General features: G+C 42.3%; 1 protein-coding gene across 1 annotated transcript; it reads left to right on the top strand.

The window, feature by feature from the left end:
* The first annotated feature begins 14,178 nt into the window (after positions 1-14,178).
* tob1b (transducer of ERBB2, 1b) lies at positions 14,179-17,580 on the top strand. Its single transcript, XM_054598900.1, has 2 exons — positions 14,179-14,426; positions 15,426-17,580. Exon 2 carries the CDS (start codon positions 15,596-15,598, stop codon positions 16,604-16,606), a length of 1,011 nt encoding a protein of 336 aa, XP_054454875.1. The 5' UTR covers positions 14,179-14,426; positions 15,426-15,595; the 3' UTR covers positions 16,607-17,580.
* The last annotated feature ends 1,152 nt before the right edge of the window (positions 17,581-18,732 follow it).

Below are 18,732 nucleotides of genomic sequence, written 5' to 3'. Positions count from 1 at the left end.
GATGCAGGTTTGGATTTGGAGGCAAGCTGCAGATTGCTCAGTGTGATTAGGAGCCGCACTCATGTATTTCTATCATTATTCCCACAATAGACGGAGCAGGTTGATTGAGAGGCAAAATGTTCCCCGGGGAAAGATGAGCGTGCCAACATCTGAGCTTCTGAACTACCCTGCAAAACTCCCCTTGAAGACACATCCAAAAGTTTTGCAGTCCAGTCATTTTTGCTGTTATAAATATACAAATCTGCCATTGAACTTGACCTAAAAAAGAATTACTGAAGCATTCAGAAATATCTACCCAATACAACACACAATCTGACCCTAAAACTATTAAAAAAGAATGAGATTTAAGCCTTTTTAGCTCAACATGAGCAATAGAACTTAAGTTAAAGACACTTGAATTACATCATCTTTAACCCAGCTCAATTAAGGGAGTACTTATGTACAAAGATTTCCATGTTGTCTCCTCTAGTTGCCACTATAGGCTCCAAGCTGACACCACACCCAATCAGCACAAGTAAGAATACGATCCCTCCCCAGCTTCCCACCAAAAAACACAACTTGTTGTGGTAAGTAGAACTTTAAAGCTGCACTAATCCACATTTTTATGTTAACAAAGAAACAAAGGGCTACGTGCAATGAGGAAGTTGTTGCTGATAGTGGCGAACCCACAGAGAATGGTCCGTAAACGTTTTAGTACAACCTGTGACCATAGCAGCTAAAGAGCCAGATATTTCTCTCAGGAGTTGGTGGAGACCAAAAAGAGCTGAAAGGACGAGTTCAAATGACTGGAATACGGCTCTGTCACCATATTGGTTGTTAGAAGGTGAAATAAGTCAATGTTGTTGTTACACACTGTTGCACTGCCCCCAAATGGCCAAAAAAAGATAAATTAGTGCAGCATTAAAATTAAAATCAAGAATTTTTTTTCATGAGCAATTTGCCATATTCTGTCATGTTTCAAGAAACTAACCCATTTCCTGAAAATCTTTGAAATAAGTTGACTTGTTTGGAAACAATCTTACAGCAATGAATGTAAACCAAACCAATAGATTGGTGGGACTCATTAACAACTTGACTTATTTAAATAGAATTATTTCGCAGTTTGGGCTTGAGGTGGATCATTAGCATGTTGTTGTTTCTATGATTTTAGATCAATTTAAGGCATGTGACATTGAGATGAAATTAGTCAAATGGTTCATCTTGGTCAGTACTAGTTTTCTAAAACAAACAAGCTGTTTTTTAAATCTAAATACAAGATTATTGCCCTAATTGTTTATCCTATTGATTTATCTTGCAAGCTTATCTTGGGAAATGTTCTCCCTTTAGATAAATGAGTTATTGTGTGCTGCTGGTACTGCATGTCTTATTGCCACACTGCTATATTGGTAGGTAATTGGTAGGCAATTATCAATAACTCAGCTGATTAATGCAGCATGTGTGTGCAATATGCCCTGCTGTTATTATAAGCAGACATCACACCACTCCAATGAAAAGGGAAGGCATACATATTGGGGTGGTCAGTTCATCCTGCCCTATTCATACCAAAATGAGGATGTACATGTTGACCTCGGAGACACATGGCACAGTGTCCTGGACTCAGTCATGTGAGTGATTCACGCTCGCACAAACACACACACACACTCTTATGCTCTTATGGACCCTGTTCTGAGAGCAGGTTTGCCCAAGCTGTTTGTGCTGGCATCGCTCCAGACTTCAGCCACTCACACTGCGACTGAGTGCAGAGAGGGGGGGGGGAATATAGAACATTTTATGGAAAGAAGTACAGATAAGAAGAGCAATCTGTCTCAGGGGAAAGAGGGCAAATATAACAGAGCTAAGTGTAAAGAAGGAAGCGCTTACACAATAGAGTGAAGAAATAGGAAAAAAATGGAGAGAGAAGTGGTCTGATGGGGGAGCTCAGAGAGGCATGTTTGGGTTCATTCTTTGACCTTTCGTTTCAATCAGGGGCAGATTTGTGATTAATGTATTTTCACACGGACACGGAATTGCCCACCACTTCCCTGTGACATTCTTCCCAATCTGTCGGCTCTTACCAGGCCTGATCCCGGTTCAGGGCTGTGGGTGTCTCTCCACCCACACCGTAGGTCACGGCAGACAGCAAACACTGGGCTAAGTAAATACCTGACAGGACTTAACTCAAGGGGAGACGGTCAGCCACACTGGGCTGTACATACAGAAGCTTATTTATTTGCCTCTCGGTAAGCCGAGGCACAAACCAAACGCTTATTAACTGGCTTTGCAGGTTGGACTGTGGACAAATCTAGAGCCAAGTAGTTTTTTGGTTAGTGTACACAAAAAAAGACTAAGGGCCTTTTCACACCTGAAAGTCTGAGCCAAGGCCAAAGTGTTTTTGTTACATTTTTGTTACAAAGTGAAGCCAATGCAGAAGTTTCTGCTATCAATCCCAAGTCTTCTTAATTTTCATTGAGTAGATTATGTTCCCATTTAGAGTAAAATAGACAATAAAGCAGGGGGTGCTTTAGGGTCCTACACCTTATTCATTGTTGAGTTTTACTTAGCTCCACCCTCTCGTGTCACTCCTCAATACCAAAAAACAAGATGGCGATAACCAAGAAGCCAAACTCGAGTTTTCCAAACGGCAGTCCACAAACCAATATTTGTCGTCCTGTTTACATTCACTTCACAGTCTTTGTTTTTTTAAAACTACTTCATGTGCTGCTTTGGCCCATTTTGTTTGGTTGTGAACTTAAAGTCTGGACCATTCAAATTAATGTTCTCACACCTGTAATTTTGGCTCGGATCAAATGGATAAGTCCAAAAGTCCAGACCAAAAAGGTAGGTGTGAAAGGACCCTAAGAGTCTACAGCCATGTCGGCAGCTTTGTGAAGCTGTATTTAAATACATTGCTGCTAACAAGTTTGGTGTGTTAGCATAAAAACATGAGCTAATAAGCACCAATAACCACAAATACAGCTGAGGCTGAAGGGAATGTCGTTCATTCTGACCTAATGGTGGCGCTAGATGAAAAGTCATCACGGAAACCCAGCAGTTACTACAATCCGGAGACATGAGTGAGTGTACAAAATTTCATGACAATCAATCCAATAGTTGTTGGTCATTTTTTCCCCCACAAAAAAACAACAATGTCCACATGATGGAGAAAAGGCCAGTAGCTCATCAATGTCTGTGGTATTCATCCTCGGGGACCATGAATGTTTGTACACATTATTGTGCCAATCCATCTGATAGATGTTGAGATATTTGAGAGGATAAGTGAAATCTACCGGCGGAAAAAAAATCAGGGATCAACAAAGTCAGATCAGCAAGGTCAGTAGGATTAAAACTCAGGGCACCATGACTAGGGCTATTCTGCTAACAAAGCTAAAGACTACATTTAGCATTCAGTAGCTGATTTTACAAAGAATGAAATGATCCAAATGTTCAGTTATGCCATGAATTATGTGTGATAACAATTGTGAATGAAAGGAGTTCAGCCCTGTGGTGTGTCTAGTGTAGAATTTACTACAAATCGTATTACATCAGTAACCAGGATGTAGGAAATTTCCCATTTCACATTGTAAGCTAAGCTATTGGTGTTGAGACTGAGTCTCTGTGTCCCACTAGGCAGTGGATGTTTCCCAACACCAGCAGCTTTGTGGGATTGACACAGCTCAGCTTCATTGTGGGCGAGCACTGGAGTGGCCTTGTGTGGCCTTTTGTATTGTACTCATAGGAGGTGGCGTAACAAAGGGACACATGACGTTGGTTTTGGATGGTGAGAGATAGGAGGGAAGCTGACCCACTAAGGTCAAAGATTTTGAAGAGGCTTATCTACTGACAAACTGAGAGCAACATGGTCAACAAGTCACCGACCCAGAGTCCTTATTCTACTACAGCTGCAACTGAGGATCCACACATTTTCACAAGCTGTTTTTAGAAGCAGGTGTAAATCTGAAACTGTAATAAAAAAGTGGAGTGTGTTACTGCAGTAAACCATCTGTTCCTCAGTGGTTTCACTCCTATCAGAATAAAAAAAGAGAAGCTTGAGAACAGTTGACCAACGACCAACTTTTCTTATTTTACAATGTTAACACTCACAGAAATGTTGATTTCTGTGGTTCAGGTTGATGATAATCATTAACATTTATTCTAAGCCAGTAGGCTCACGGCGGTGTAGAAGGGCCATTGCAGGTAAAAAAACGAAGCCGTATTGGGGGAGGGGATATTCCAAGAAAAAAACCTTATTGATTATAAACCATAAACTGTTTTTTTCTTGGACTATTATGCTATTTTTTAACTGCAGAGCGCTAATATGTCATCGTCAGTGATTACTTTCTAACCATTTTAACTGTAAAGGGGTTGGCTCATCTCAGGTTGTGAATTGAATTAACTTACAAGATACAATATGTTAATTGGTGGGCTTTGGTGGTGTTGGTAGGTGTATTTTGGAACTAGCTGTGCTAGCAATCCTCCATGTTACCAGTTTATTTTAAGCCAGGCTAATGGCCTCATGGCTCTAGCTCCATACTTCATGTCAGACATGAAAGTGGTGTAACATGTTCCTCCAATATTCTTTACAAATGTTAGAAAGCAAATAAGTGTTGGACTATTACCTTAACCTCTACTGATAGCCTATATAGCCATGGAGATAGTTTCAGTTTTATGCGTCCAGGTTTTGAGATATCCGTCTCTGTCACTTTTGCCACTACCCTGTTAAAGTTGAGCAAAATTTACAAATGACGGCACACGCTGTCAACAGTTTTTAGGGACTATTCCTTCAGCTCCAGTGAACGCTCTTCTTTCAAAACCTGGGCAAATAATCCTAATCAGAATAATAAACCCAAAACTCTCTGCATGACGAGATAACACTGAGTGTGTATTTCTGACCCTTGTAACAAAAACAAGCAGGCCCTAAATTGAGCCAAAGCATCAGAACGTAATGAGACATATTTCCAAGTGATCACAATATGAACCTATAATTAGTCTCCTGCTAATGCCGTTCATAGAATATATATAAACATCTGTATAGCACAAGGCCCTGGTAGAGAATCTAGGCTGAACAATAAGAGTAAGTGTTCTATCAGGAGGGAGCCTACGAGGAAATTCTTCCCTTTATCATTCATGTGTATGTGTTAGGTGCTGCCATTGCCATTTATCATCCAAAGCGCCTGAATTGACTGGATTGATCGGTGTTGAGTATTCACCCCAATGCTTTCTGATTACTGGGCTAAATTGCACTGAGTATCAATACCCAGCCAAAGAGCAATGTCACAATTACTCCCCCCCCCCCCCCCCACCCCCCACCCCCACCCCCGCAGCAGGCCCTGAAAACACTCGTTTTTCTGCACCGCGGCTCATTTTTGTGTTCTCACGCTCGTTCTTTTGCCCAGCCTATCACCTTTCTCCATTTCTATTAAAGGACATCCATCAGCGAAATATGGCTCCACCTTCTCTTGTTACCCCAACAGCACTGTGTCAGCTCTCGGAACCAGAGAGCACTGACAGCTGCTGCTGCTGCTGGTGGAGGCGAGGTTACAGACAACCCACCTTTTTTCTCATCAAAATCATATGTCACTTTTCCTGAGTGATTCACTGAATATTCAATGTATTTAGCGAAGGCCTCTTGTGCTCCCATCAGGGTGTTTACAATACATATATGGAGTGAATCAGCAAGCTATTATACTCGCACATGAACAATCATGATTTCTAGTTCATTATTCCTTCTTGTTCCGTTTCTCCATCCTGGTCAGCTGTTTATGAAGGCAGAACAAAGCGAAGGATTAACCTTAACATAGCTGCTTCCTCTTTCGCTCCTCTCCATCACGTTTGTCTCTGTGGCCTGTGCACTACCTTTCCTCCTTTGCATTTTAAACTACCAACTCTAGAGAAAAAAAACCTCAATGCCATTTAAGAGATGAGATCTGACATTTGTCAGAAAAATAGCACTTGAGTGCTACTCTTAACTGTGGAAGAGCATTGGGTAATGTGTAAGAATAGTTGCCATGACTACATTGACATCATTTCTGGGAAACAGCATTGAGGGTTTCTCAATAGAGGGTCTGTGCAAATTCTGGCCGTTTGAACGCTTTTATGGGAGTTCATGTGAGAAAAAAAAAGTGTTTTGAGGGATGCATTGGAGCTTGTGCACGCTAATGTTTCTGTTAATATCTTGTGCTGATGATGCGTGTTGTTTGCATAATCTGACATCACCCATCGCAGTGGCTGCCCAGGGACGGATCTCAACCCACACAAGGGGAGGGGAGATGACAGAAATCTGTTTTAAGGAGCGTGTGGCGGGCGGGGGAGGAGGTTACAGTCCAAATGGAAGAGGAGCAGAGGAAGAGGGGGGTAAAAATACAAATCACAATGACAGGAACGGCCTGCCTACTGTTGCGTACTCCATTCACTATGCATGGAAATGTGACACATTCCCACTGCAATGGATGGCTCTCACTCTAAAACCCATTCTGTCCACAAGCACTGGCTGTTCATCTCAGAGCGTAATTGAATTTTTCAAAAAAAGTCGATGGTACTGTGCAAGGGCACAGCTCTGCCGTACGGCGGGCCTTCTGAGGCGGGACAGCGGCGAAAAGAAACAACCCACAGAGCGATCTTGTATCCGTGCCATGCCCGTGTTATTAAGCTCAACGCCACTGTGTTCTGCTCAGTTAGGCCGATTCATGACACAACACCCGGCTGCTAAACATAATCCCCCACCAACATGAAACCAAATAGTACAGCAGAATGGTATTTAAATAGGAGGAGCTCAGCTGATCCCCTATTGTGTAACCTTCCTTCTCCTCCAGATGGCTTGATATGAATCTGCCCAGGGGTCACGACACTGTAACCAGGCTCAAATGTAAAACCGGCGGGTGCTACACGGCATGAACACGCTCATTATTCCACATAAACACCACCTCGTCCTTTTTTACAGATGTATGGCAGCTAAGCTCAGAGCTTCCGAGAAATGTCTGTGTTGTCCACGGAGCAAATATTACAGCTGCTTATATTAATGTCATTCCTGGCACTGGTGTGAAAAAGCGCTCTCTGGCCTTCCTCTGCCTGGCTGTAAACAAACTCAAGAGGAAGCAGCATGTAACACCAGATCCGTGTACCAGAGCAAAGACTCATTTAGTAAACTTTGAAATGATTTTTCCTGTGTCAACAGCTCAAACGTGCTGCAGATTTGTCGCTCTCTGCCTGCTTTTATCATCACGGTCGAGTGTTTAAAGGGCCGTCATTCCTTCTGAATTTAAGGGGTAGAATAAAGCAGGTGCTTGTGCGTGAGTGCATGAAGCTATAAATTCCAGCGAGCTCCATAATCTTAGATTGCTGTCACTACAGATCTGCTATGAATACTAATTGAGCACCACCTCCTCTTCCACATCGGCCAAGACTGTATTTCAACAACAGAGCAGTAAAACTTGTGTTCCACGCAGGATCACACTTGTTCAGCTAGTAAATGATATATATGCACAGAAAGAACTTCTCTACGGATTAAATAGCAAAATATACCTGCTGAAGAGAACCTTGTGTTTGGAGGGTTGCAAGAAACTGTACTGGTACAAAATGTCAGTGCCAAAACTGCACTGAAATGGAACATAAACATAATATCATGTTTTGAAGGTCAGGTTATCTTAAAATATCTGTCAATTTTCAATATTTTGTTTTCATAATCAGGTTTTGTTTTTTTGTTAGCATATTTGAAAGAATAACTGGTTGTTACTGATCCTTTCATTTTAGCAAAGGTAGGAAATTGATCAAATGTCAATAATGCCCAAACCCTTACATGGTCACACTTCATACTTCCTCAGTTCACTGATTTGCATTCTTAACACTTTTAAAAATCTAAACCATGTATATTTCATTTATATATATATTCATAAATCATATGTAGATATTTTGGTAGAAATATTTTCCAATGTAGCTACCTGTGTGAGAAAATTTGAGAGACAAAATAACAAAGTCTCCCTCTTATAAATGTAAAGCTAAGTTCTTAAGCAATAAAACAGACTTTTATCACTTTAATACATTTAGGGGTTTTGCTGATACAATCTCACTTGGTCTGGTATGACCAGTACCTCTGTAGCTAATGTTAGCTAATGTTAGCCATATCGCTGTGTGGGTGACGTAGTGAGTCAGCTTGCTGACTTTATAACTCTTCTCTGTTTGCATTACTGTTACATTATGTTTTACCATTAATTATTAACCCTTATCTGCATGTGGCAGTCGGACAACAATAGATAGTCTCCCTTTAAAGGACAAAAAGTGACATTGCGGTGACCTAGTGTAGCCATCCACTGTGACTGCATCGACACAATGTTAATATTAATTTGGAGAAGTGTTTTTGTACAACTGTAAGTCCAATATTAACTGTCATTGCCCAGCACCTTAGGTGCACCTTAGGTGCTGGGCAATACAGTTGGTTCATCAGAGCCTTATTGGAAAAAAAAACAGCTACATGCTGCGGCTGAAAAACAACACTGTTGAGAGCAGTGAGAGTCAACTAAAACAGTAAATTGGCAGGTCAGAACTCCAAAAGAATTAGCTGAAATAAGATAAAATGCTCCTTAGAGCTGAGGGGAGCTGGAGCTGCAAAGTCGGGGGATAAAGCTCTGTAGGTTTCATCACTACTAGTGACCATTTTCACATTACACAGAGTTGTGATGAATTGTTAATATAAAAATATGAATTATAGCAGCTTTAAAAAAGAGAAAAGATGCAACATGTTTTGGTTGACCCTATTGTCTACAATATACATGGAGATTTATGCTGCCGCACATGGTTAGATGTTAATGTGGATTGTGGAAATAAATAGAGATGAGGATAAGTGAACCTAAGATTTTAAAGGGGCGCAGGTTTTAATGAGGAACTGCAGGAAAGTAAAGTTTTTCATAGCAATCCATTTATTTTGGCCTGCATTTTGAATTAGACTTGTTCATCTTCTAAGGAAAGAAGCAAAGTGCTACATGAGATACCTAATCTAGAATTGAATAGAATATTAAAGAAGTCTCTGCTTCATCCTGCAAAGTACCATGGCAGGTCGTGAAATTGTCACCAAAAGCAGTCTACGAAATGCAATCTATTGACGGTGGAATGTGTACGCACAGACTAAACGCATCCACGCCACTATGCAGCGGTCAGAGCTAGTGGCTTAGTATTAAATATTGACAAAGAACACTTATGGTTGGCGGGGGGACGTTCAACCACAAGATCGTGATGGAGACCGCATGTCCGAAAGTGCTGTTTTGAAGTATCATGACAGTTTTCCTAAACCTTACTAAGCGGTATAGTTGCCTAAACCTAACTCGTGTTTTGTAGCGTCACGTCGTAGTGAAAAAGAAGTCGTGCCGAGAAACAGAAAAGAGATGGACAATTTGTGTCAGTCAGGGCAAAACCAATATAATGCATTTCGTTACTGTTGAATGAAGTCACCTTCCCTATCACTGTTAGAGCTTTGAAGTCCACTGGAAAAGAACAGGATCTAATAAATCTACCCAAGCTCTCTGGGTGTTAGTCAAATAGCCAAAAGGAATGAATGCTGTGTCCGTGACAGCTTTCATTATACAGCATGCTCACATGAGCAATGCTTTTTTTCGTGACACTCCTTTCAGTTCAGTAGGCAAGAACCCAATTGCTTTCCTTATAAAACGACTGTTTCTTGTCATCCTTTTCTTGGTCGTAAGCAAACAAAGGGTGGCACATATTCATATTTTGTACTCTTACATTTAATCCCCCCCCAAGTATTGAGCATGTGATGTTACGCATATCAAATTATTATCCAGCGACCACATCTGGGATTTGAACAGAGCTTAGTGTGCAGCTACAAAGCCAGAGAGAAGAGAAAAGGGCTTCACAGCTTTGTGAAAAGAAGGCGTAAAATGTCTATGTGGACTGACTTCACAAAAATTTGCATGAGTCACACCCTCCTGTCTCCCACCACCTCCACCGTATCCAATGGACACCCCGCACTGCTGGCCTTCCTGACAAAGTCTCTTCTTGGCTTTCCTTGCTCCAGCAGACCACTGCATAAAAAATGGCTGGACGGAGTTGAAAAAGGTCTCAGGAGCACCCAAAACATCTCGCTTGATTAGCTGTGTTTACCTCAAGGTCCCAGCCAGACGGACTCACAACAACAGGAGGAAACTTTTGCTGCTGACCAGATCCATATGCTGATGGAGAATAACAAATAGGTCATTGTTAAGCACTGCATATACCCACAGCCAAAACTAACACTTACTAACCGAGCAGATGCAGTGGGAGAATGAGCAGAGGGATTCTGGACCTGCTCAGGGTATTTCTTACAGTGCTTGGGAAAATAGCATTGCAGCCTGTCGTGCAAATTGAAACATGTTTTGAACATTTGGTCGTAGTTACACAATTACTGTTGTGTGAGAGAGAAAAAAGCAGGCCTGCTCTGGTGGCCTTGGTGTGTCTCCAAGGCCTCCCACCCCCCTGCGGTGTGTTAAGTTTGTGTTCGGTCATCCATCACACGAGAACCCCAGTGGTGAGGGACTCATCTCTCACACCTGCTGAGATTCAATCTGGAGGCTTGAAGAACAGCACTGTTGGTCCCCCACAGGCTGTTGGTTCGGCCCCTTGTGGCCAGACATGGCCTTGAGGCTCTTCCAGACTCCGCTGATGTTGTTCTGCTGCAGCTGATCCTCCATCTTTGTCCTGTAGATATTCTTCCCCTCCCTTATCTTCCTCCTCAGCTCCCTCTGCACAGTCCTCAGCTCCTCCTGTTTCCTGATCTAAAGACCCTCTTCTTCTCCTTGAGGAGGGTCTTTATCTCAGGATTGATCCAGGGTTTGCTGGAAAAACACCGCCCCAGCAAGAGGTTTGCTGGCACACAGGGAGGCTGGTGGGACAGGTGATGTACCAGGTTGTGATCACCAGAGAGGAGGAGGAGGGCATCTGCATTTGATGGCACTTTTTTTATGGCACCAGGACGTGGTACTGATCTATCGACTGTAGCATTGTGATGAACCACGATTAACTTCAATATAAACATATACACAGGGGGGGGGGGGGGTAAAGTGTAACCTCACCCCAGGTCTGAGCCTAAGCCGCCCACTGCATATTTTTGAAAAATGCTAAGAAGTGGATAAGGGGCTGAGAGATGAAACCACGCCCACTTCCCTATGAGAAAAAAGCCTAAACGCTGCACTGTCAAACACAGGCGGCAACCACCAGTTCTGCTGAGTGAAGCCATTGCAGAAAAGTCTGAAAAATTGCAGTCTCTCTACTGACCAGCAGGCGACCCTTCTGGTTGCAAAAAGAAGTCTGATTGTATAGAAGTCTATGAGAAAATGATGGCCACAGTCGCAATTTAAGATGGCGTCGGTGAAATCGCTGAACTCGAGGCTTCAAAATTGCAGTCCACAAACCAATGGGGGCTATCACGATGACTATGTCCACTTCTTATATACAGTCTATGAGGTGCACCTTATATTTCTCACAAGCCAATCAGAGCAGAATCGGCTTTGTCGGGAATGGGGCTTAAAGAGACATGTCATGATGACTACTTCCAATTCTTATATACAGGCTATGGTCAAACATGACAGCTACAGCAGCTTGGAAAACAGCAATATGTGGCACTTAATTTGATGAATTTACTCTTTAATAATAGTTTGCAATAATAGTTAATATAGTTTTTTTTTCTGTCTGTAAATATTATATTTCAATTATTGTGTTTTTCTACTGTTTTTATTGCTTATTTATAATACTTGTTTTTTATTTTATTTTTATTTTCATTTTTATTTTTATCTTGTCTTTCTTTACTATGTCTCTTGTGTGCACTTTAACTCTATGCTGCTGTAAGCCTGCAAATTTCCCCGCTGCGGGACTAATAAAGGATTATCTTATCTTATCTTATCTTATCTTATCTTATCTTATCTTTATCAGACGACCAATGAGACAAGAATTACAACCTCATCCTCACTCCCGGCCAATGGGAGTGGACTTTGCCGGGAGGAGAGCGGGCGTGAGCTTCGTAGAATGGACCGTCACGGCTTTAGCAACTCAAATTCAGCTAGCTCAAACCGTGGTTCCTCTCGTCCCCGCTGTTTTCTCCTAGCAGCAGGGAACAGCCATCCAGCATTGGCCCCACTGGCCACCAGCCTTCTGTTCTGCTCATTTTCTGTAACCAGTTTAATGTAAGCATGAAAACATGCTGGGATTGGCAAGCTAACGTTAGCTAGCTAACTAGCCAGCCGCTTAATGAGAAAAAATTGTTAATCATTACAACTTAGTGCTTCATCCAAACACTCTTGTCACAGTTTAGGAAAGCATTTCCCCGATTCACCAAATGTTGATGTGTGCTGATAGCGTCATTTCCTTTCCACAGAAAGAAAGGATCAAGCTTGTGCTGTGCTATGATTGCAATGTTACACAGTGGTTACTATATAATTATATCATGAGAGGGTGTTAACATTATTTTATTTATTTTATATCTCAGAGTTGGCATTGTAAGATTAGGGTTGATTTACAGTAAATGGATTTTTGAGCCATTTTCAACCATGAAATGGTGATATATCAACATCGACACCAGCATTTATGTATTTCAACACAGTGCAGTAATATTCAGTTTGTAGCTTAGTTTAAGTGTGCAGTTACTCTTAAATGTGTAGATTTACTCATTTTTTCAGATATGTGCAGACTTGGTTGAGAAAAGGAGTAATGCTGTGAATACAAGAAACATACTTAAAGTGACAAGAATGTCTATAAAAGACGATGATGAAACACTCCTCTCTGCTTCTCCGCTCTTTGTACTTCCGTATTTTCTATTAAAGCAAATGTTCTCACGGGGGGATATAGCTGGCTGTCTAAAGCCACTCTGATGTTTACCATTATGTATAATGCACTTTGAAGCATATACGTTCACTCAGCGGAGAAGGAGAGGATTGTGTCCATTTTGTCTTTCATTTCTGCTATCATGATTTAGTGAGGAACATGACTAGGACAACACACTATCAAATTGTATTAATATTGATTGGGACCAATCACATACGCCTCTGAAATGACGTAAACTGTTCCCTCTAGAGAGCCTGTATGTAGCAGGCAGATTTACTAGAAATCAGCTCTCAAATGTAACATTTACAGATATGACATACGGGTTTTTGAGTCAGGGAATACTTTCTGTGTCTCAGCTCCCCCACCCCCTCCAGAGGGACAGCCTGTCCTCACTCCTACTCATTCTCCTCCCCTGCCCTGCCAACACCCCCCCCCCCCAGCTGTACAATTCATGTGGCATTGTATTTATTGTACAAACACACAGTGCCGGAGCCCATGTTAGGTAAGAGCAGACTGTGGCGTCAAACACCTTGGGCCTGTCAGAAGAGAGCTTAGGCCTTGCACTGTACAGCTGCTGAAAACAAGAAGCCAACATGCAGGAACCGGAGAGCAGTCGGGGTCCGTTGTGTATATATCAATGCATTTCCACAGTCCACAGACTTTATAATAAAGACAAATGTATCACAGCTACACAGTGGGGAGATAATGATCAAATTTATATTGATGGGAATTATGACATTCTGTCTGTTTTGTAGAATACCATGTTCAATAAGCAAATGTTGTTGGTTTAGATACACAGCTGCAGTCGGCTCAAGGGACATTTAAATGTTATTGGCGAGAAGCCGGAACACGACCAGTGACAGGTGTGTCCCTCCGCCACAGGGGCTATCTAGCTCGGTTTAACCCTGTAGTGGGAAGAGCAGACCAAATGTAGTTCCGTTTCAGTGTTGACTCTGGCTGTCAATTATGCAGACTACTGAGCACATTTGTCTCAATGGACTCCTTGTTCAGCCGTAGGTTTCATTTACGACTAAGCACACCCTTTGATAACAGAGGGTATTTAAGAAGGCTTGGCATCACTTGAAACAGACATATGCAGTTAGATTTGTTTTAATGGTGTTAAAGGAAAGGTATTTTGCCCCAAACAAAGATTTCAAAAGATATTTAAGCTCAAAACCTGCTCGAATAAAATAGTCCAGAGCACATGAAAGGCAAACCACTACCGTAAATAGAACCCTGCGGTTGATTGAGCACAAAAATCATCCAATCACAGCTGTAGTCGGGGCGGTTGTCGATGACGAGGCTGCGCCTGGCCAATAGAAACACGTTGCTGGGTGTTGACCTCTGTGAGCCGCATCACCACCTCCTCCATGTCCGTGGCGGAGGACTACTATAAAGACAAACCAGCCCAAGTTTTAAAGGGCAGAGTTGTAAAAACTCCCAGGCTGTGGGGAGTTCGCTTGCAAGCCTGTAAATCGGAATTCCACTTTACCCCCACGGAAGAAAACCGCCTGGATCATTATAAAGACACAACGAAGGCGACGTCATTTTGTATCTCCTTTAGAAAGTAACGCTAGAGGCTGTGCGAGAATAACGCCTGCTGGACCGGACTCTGGCCACTGAAGGAAAAGGCTGCTGGACATTTACATGTAAGTAAATATTCACTTGACATCCGTTTCTTCGTGGACTGAATTATGTGTGCGTTGTTGTGTGGATATCCTTTGTGTTGCTCACACTGTCACGCAGTGGTGTTTATCGGACGCTGGTGTTAACAGTCCTCTGTCCAGGCTGTCCAGCAGACTCGGCTAAATCGGATGCTACGTAGCTGACTGTCGACCAGCGCGTCGTCGGTCCGGATCGAACAGAACGTTCGTGTTCTCTCGCTGCTGACGTCACGGAACCGTTTTGCTTTACGTGCCCGTGTAACACCGATAACCGGCAGCTCGAGCTGAACATTAATAAACGTGCGTGTGTTGCTTCTGGAAAGCTAGCAAGCTACACGTCCGTTCACACCCTTCGTTGAGGTGGACGTGCTAATGCTAGCGGGTCGTTGATCGAATTAGCGTCGTCGTGTAATTCATGGAGGGTCTTCTGCTTCAGACTTTGAATGGTGATTATGTAACAGCAATTTTTTTTTTTTTGGTCACAAGATTGTACGTAGCGTAGCTCAACAGCCGGGTTAGGGGTTAAAAAAACAGAAATCTCTATATATATATATATATATATATATATATATCATTCCATGAAGAGAGTTTTGCCCGAACATGTCCGTGCGCCACAATGAGGCAATAGAAACATGGTTGTGACTTGACACCAGGCGTCGGATCCTCCGCCCTCCGCAGAGGTCAACCCTGCTTGCGTATTTCTGTCACACTAGACCGCTGGGGAACACACACTGCTGACACCGTCTCTGAGTCAGGGGCCTGTGTTTATTTATAGCTGTTGATATTGTACAGCTGAGCTGCAGCACTGCTGTGGAGAGGGGGAGTGAATGGAGAGTTATCAGAAGATGATACAGATGAAACGTCATCGATCATAATGATTAGTTTTTTTTTATTTATTTTTTTTATTGAATTTGATCTTTTTATTTGCTTATACTCCAAATGGCTTCATCTACTTAATGCTTTCCTCTTTCTGCTCTGTTTCAGGATCCTAAACCCGACCCTGTTGCAGAAAGGATATTCATTTTGGCAACAAGCACACAGAGTTTTATTTCATTACACTGATCACTGCTGCCGTGGAGGTTTTTTTTGACGACGCTCTGAAAAATAAACTCTGTGACGGGAAAAAAAAGAATCACCTCGCCTCTGAAGCAGCTATGCAGCTTGAAATTCAAGTAGCACTCAACTTTATTATTTCCTATTTATACAACAAACTCCCTCGACGACGTGTGAACATCTTCGGCGAAGAGCTCGAGAGGCAGCTGAAGAAGAAATATGAAGGCCACTGGTACCCGGATAAGCCATACAAAGGTTCGGGGTTCAGGTGCATCCATGTAGGGGAGAAGGTGGACCCCGTGGTGGAGCAGGCAGCCAAAGAGAGCGGGCTGGACATCGAGGACGTCCGGAATAATCTCCCTCAGGACCTTAGCGTGTGGATCGACCCGTTTGAGGTGTCCTACCAGATTGGGGAGAAGGGGCCGGTCAAGGTGCTTTACGTGGACGATAACAATGAGAACGGGTCGGAGCTGGACAAGGAGATCAAGAACAGCTTTAACCCCGAGGCCCAGGTCTTCATGCCAATCAGCGACCCCGTCGGGGCGTCCTCAGAGTCCAGCTCACCCTCGCCTCCTTTCGGGCAGTCTGCCGCCGTGAGCCCCTCCTTCATGCCGCGCTCCACCCAACCCTTAACCTTCACCACTGCTACCTTCGCTGCCACCAAATTCGGCTCCACAAAGATGAAGAGCAGCGGCCGCGGCAACAACAACAACAACAACACAAACGGTGGCAGTAGCAGCAAGGTGGCCCGCACCTCCCCCACCAGTAACTTGGGTCTGAATGTCAACACCCTACTGAAGCAGAAAGCCATCTCCACCTCCATGCACTCACTGTACGGGCTGGGCCTGGGTCAGCAGCAGCAGAAGGCCTCCGCTCTCTCCCCTAACGCCAAGGAGTTTGTGTTCCCCAGCCTCCAGGGTCAGGCCAGCCCCGGAGCCGTGTTCCCCGGGGAGGGCTCCCTGGGTCTCGGCGCCCTGCAGTACAACAATGCCTTTGACGTGTTTGCGGCCTACGGAAGCCTCAACGACAAGTCCCTTATGGACGGGCTCAGCTTCAGTCTGAGTAACATGCAGTATTCTAACCAGCAATTCCAGCCGGTCATGGCTAACTAAACTCATCATTAACGATGTTATTTATGAATGATGGTGGCTCAAAGAGAAGGAAAAACAAAACGCACACTTAGAAAAAAATGGACTTTCAAGGATATAGTGTCTAGTCCGTCAAGCGCATGTGCCCAAGGGTGTTTTACTGGGCCCCCTTGAGTTTGTTTCTACTTAAAGCTTGTACAAACACATCCAAGCTCAGTTACTTCAATTCAACATGCATCGTTGTTTTTCTTTCCTTTTTGCCAACCAAGCACAAATTTTTTTACAATGTTGAGAAAATACTCCAAAAAAAAACATTAAAAAAATGAAAAAATACAAGCTTCAAGTTTTGGCCTCCTACAGTATTTTACAGGTGGTAAGACAAGGCTGATTTTTATGAATTGGCACTACTAAGTGGGGTTACTTGGTCTTTTTCTAATTGTATAATTTAATTTAGTACAGAGTTTGTAAGATATCAGAGTATATATTGTTTCTATGACATGGTGTTGCATTTATATCTTTTTACTACTCCAGTGATCTGTGATGGCTGCAGCAGCTTTTCCTTATTTTTTCTTTTTTTAAAAAGATAATTGTTAAAAGAAACCCATCTTTAAAAAGAAGTACATCAAATATTCTAAAAATTGTGTACAGAGTATTCCTTAGTGGTGGGATTCAAGTGTAGGAATATTTGCTTTTTCTGAAAGATGAATTGTATTTTCTGTTAAGAGGTTAAAAAGATTTTGCTATACAATGGGGAAAAAAAAAAAAATGTAATCGTATGAATATTAATTTTGTACCTACATTGTGCAATACTTGATAAAAAAAAAATACGGTATAACAAAGTATTTTGAGTCAGTGTCTTACATGTCAAGAGGGACTGAAATAGTTTATATTGTTAAGTTTGTATTAAATGCTTAAAAATGATATGCTTGTCTTTATTTTTTTTAATTTCATATTTGCACCCTGGTCTTTTTAATAAAATAAACTCCAGTTGAACATGATCTGTGGAGAGCGACTTGTTTATTGCTTGTTAAAACACAACGGTTATTTTTATTAAATATTTAACTGGTAGCAGACTTTGCAATTGGGCAATCCTCTGCCTGAGCAGATGATCGTATTGATCGTCACCTGCTAGGAGTTGCCACTCTCTGTCATGAGGGCAACTTGAGGTTAACAATGACTTGACTGTGCAGTCTGTCCATGTGGCAACATGGAGCTTGTAGCGTATCAACAGTAAACTTTGGCTCAGTTCAGGGTTTGCAGGTGAGGGGTTACTGTCTCATTGCCACGTGACATCACAGCTGTGAAGAGCCATTGTGACTCACTGTAGCAGTGTGAACCATCGCATTGCATTTAGCCCGTCTTTGTTTATTTCAGGGTGGACATGTGTCGGTGTGGTACATTCGTAAACATCGATAACTGTAACGGAATGAGATTGTCTTCTTCATGCTGGTTGGCTTCCTTTTGGTTTGGATGTCATTTGAAGGAAACAAGCGAAACATTAACCAATATTTTTGAGTTCCAAAAGCATTGCTCACTAAAGAGGTCATCACATTTGCCTCTCTGTATGACTCACAGGTCTGAGGAGGATATGGCTTTGTGGTTTTATGCTGAAACAATTCCTCCTCCCTTCTTTGTCAAAGACGTGTTATGTACACAGAAGTGTCATTACGGCTGAGCAAACCTAGCCAGCTAAACACACCTAAATCCTGTTATAGGTGCTCATAAATGGCTTTATAATGAGTGTTTATTTTTGAAATACCTGACCTAATGCCAAATACTGAAGCACCCTTTATAGCATCACTGTCATTCTTTACTGCTGTCGTTCACATGAAAGTCTATATTAAGTAACAGTGTTGTTACACTTAGTAGTGGTGGAACAATCACTCATCCTGTGCTTGACTAAAAGTGTCAATACAACAGAACAATAATGTAAAATATGCAATTGAAAATTAAACTTAAATCAAAATACGAAATATCAGTTTAAAGTCTAATTTTAGTTGGTTAATACTGATGCGTACAGGTTGACATGATGCTAACTTTAATGTTTAGTACAGTTAGCTAGCTAAAGTAAATCTGCAGGTCCAATTTGGCCATTCAATGGGATAGTTCACCATTTTGGAAAGTATGCTATTCGCTTTCTTGCATAGAGA

This window comes from Anoplopoma fimbria, chromosome 5, assembly GCF_027596085.1.
Source record: "Anoplopoma fimbria isolate UVic2021 breed Golden Eagle Sablefish chromosome 5, Afim_UVic_2022, whole genome shotgun sequence".
Taxonomy (NCBI): domain Eukaryota; kingdom Metazoa; phylum Chordata; class Actinopteri; order Perciformes; family Anoplopomatidae; genus Anoplopoma; species Anoplopoma fimbria.
This window is presented reverse-complemented; position numbering and strand designations above follow the sequence as displayed.

Bases quoted from the DNA above. Each gene is read 5' to 3' on its own strand.
- tob1b (XM_054598900.1), top strand. From the start codon at position 15,596: ATGCAGCTTGAAATTCAAGTAGCACTCAACTTTATTATTTCCTATTTA.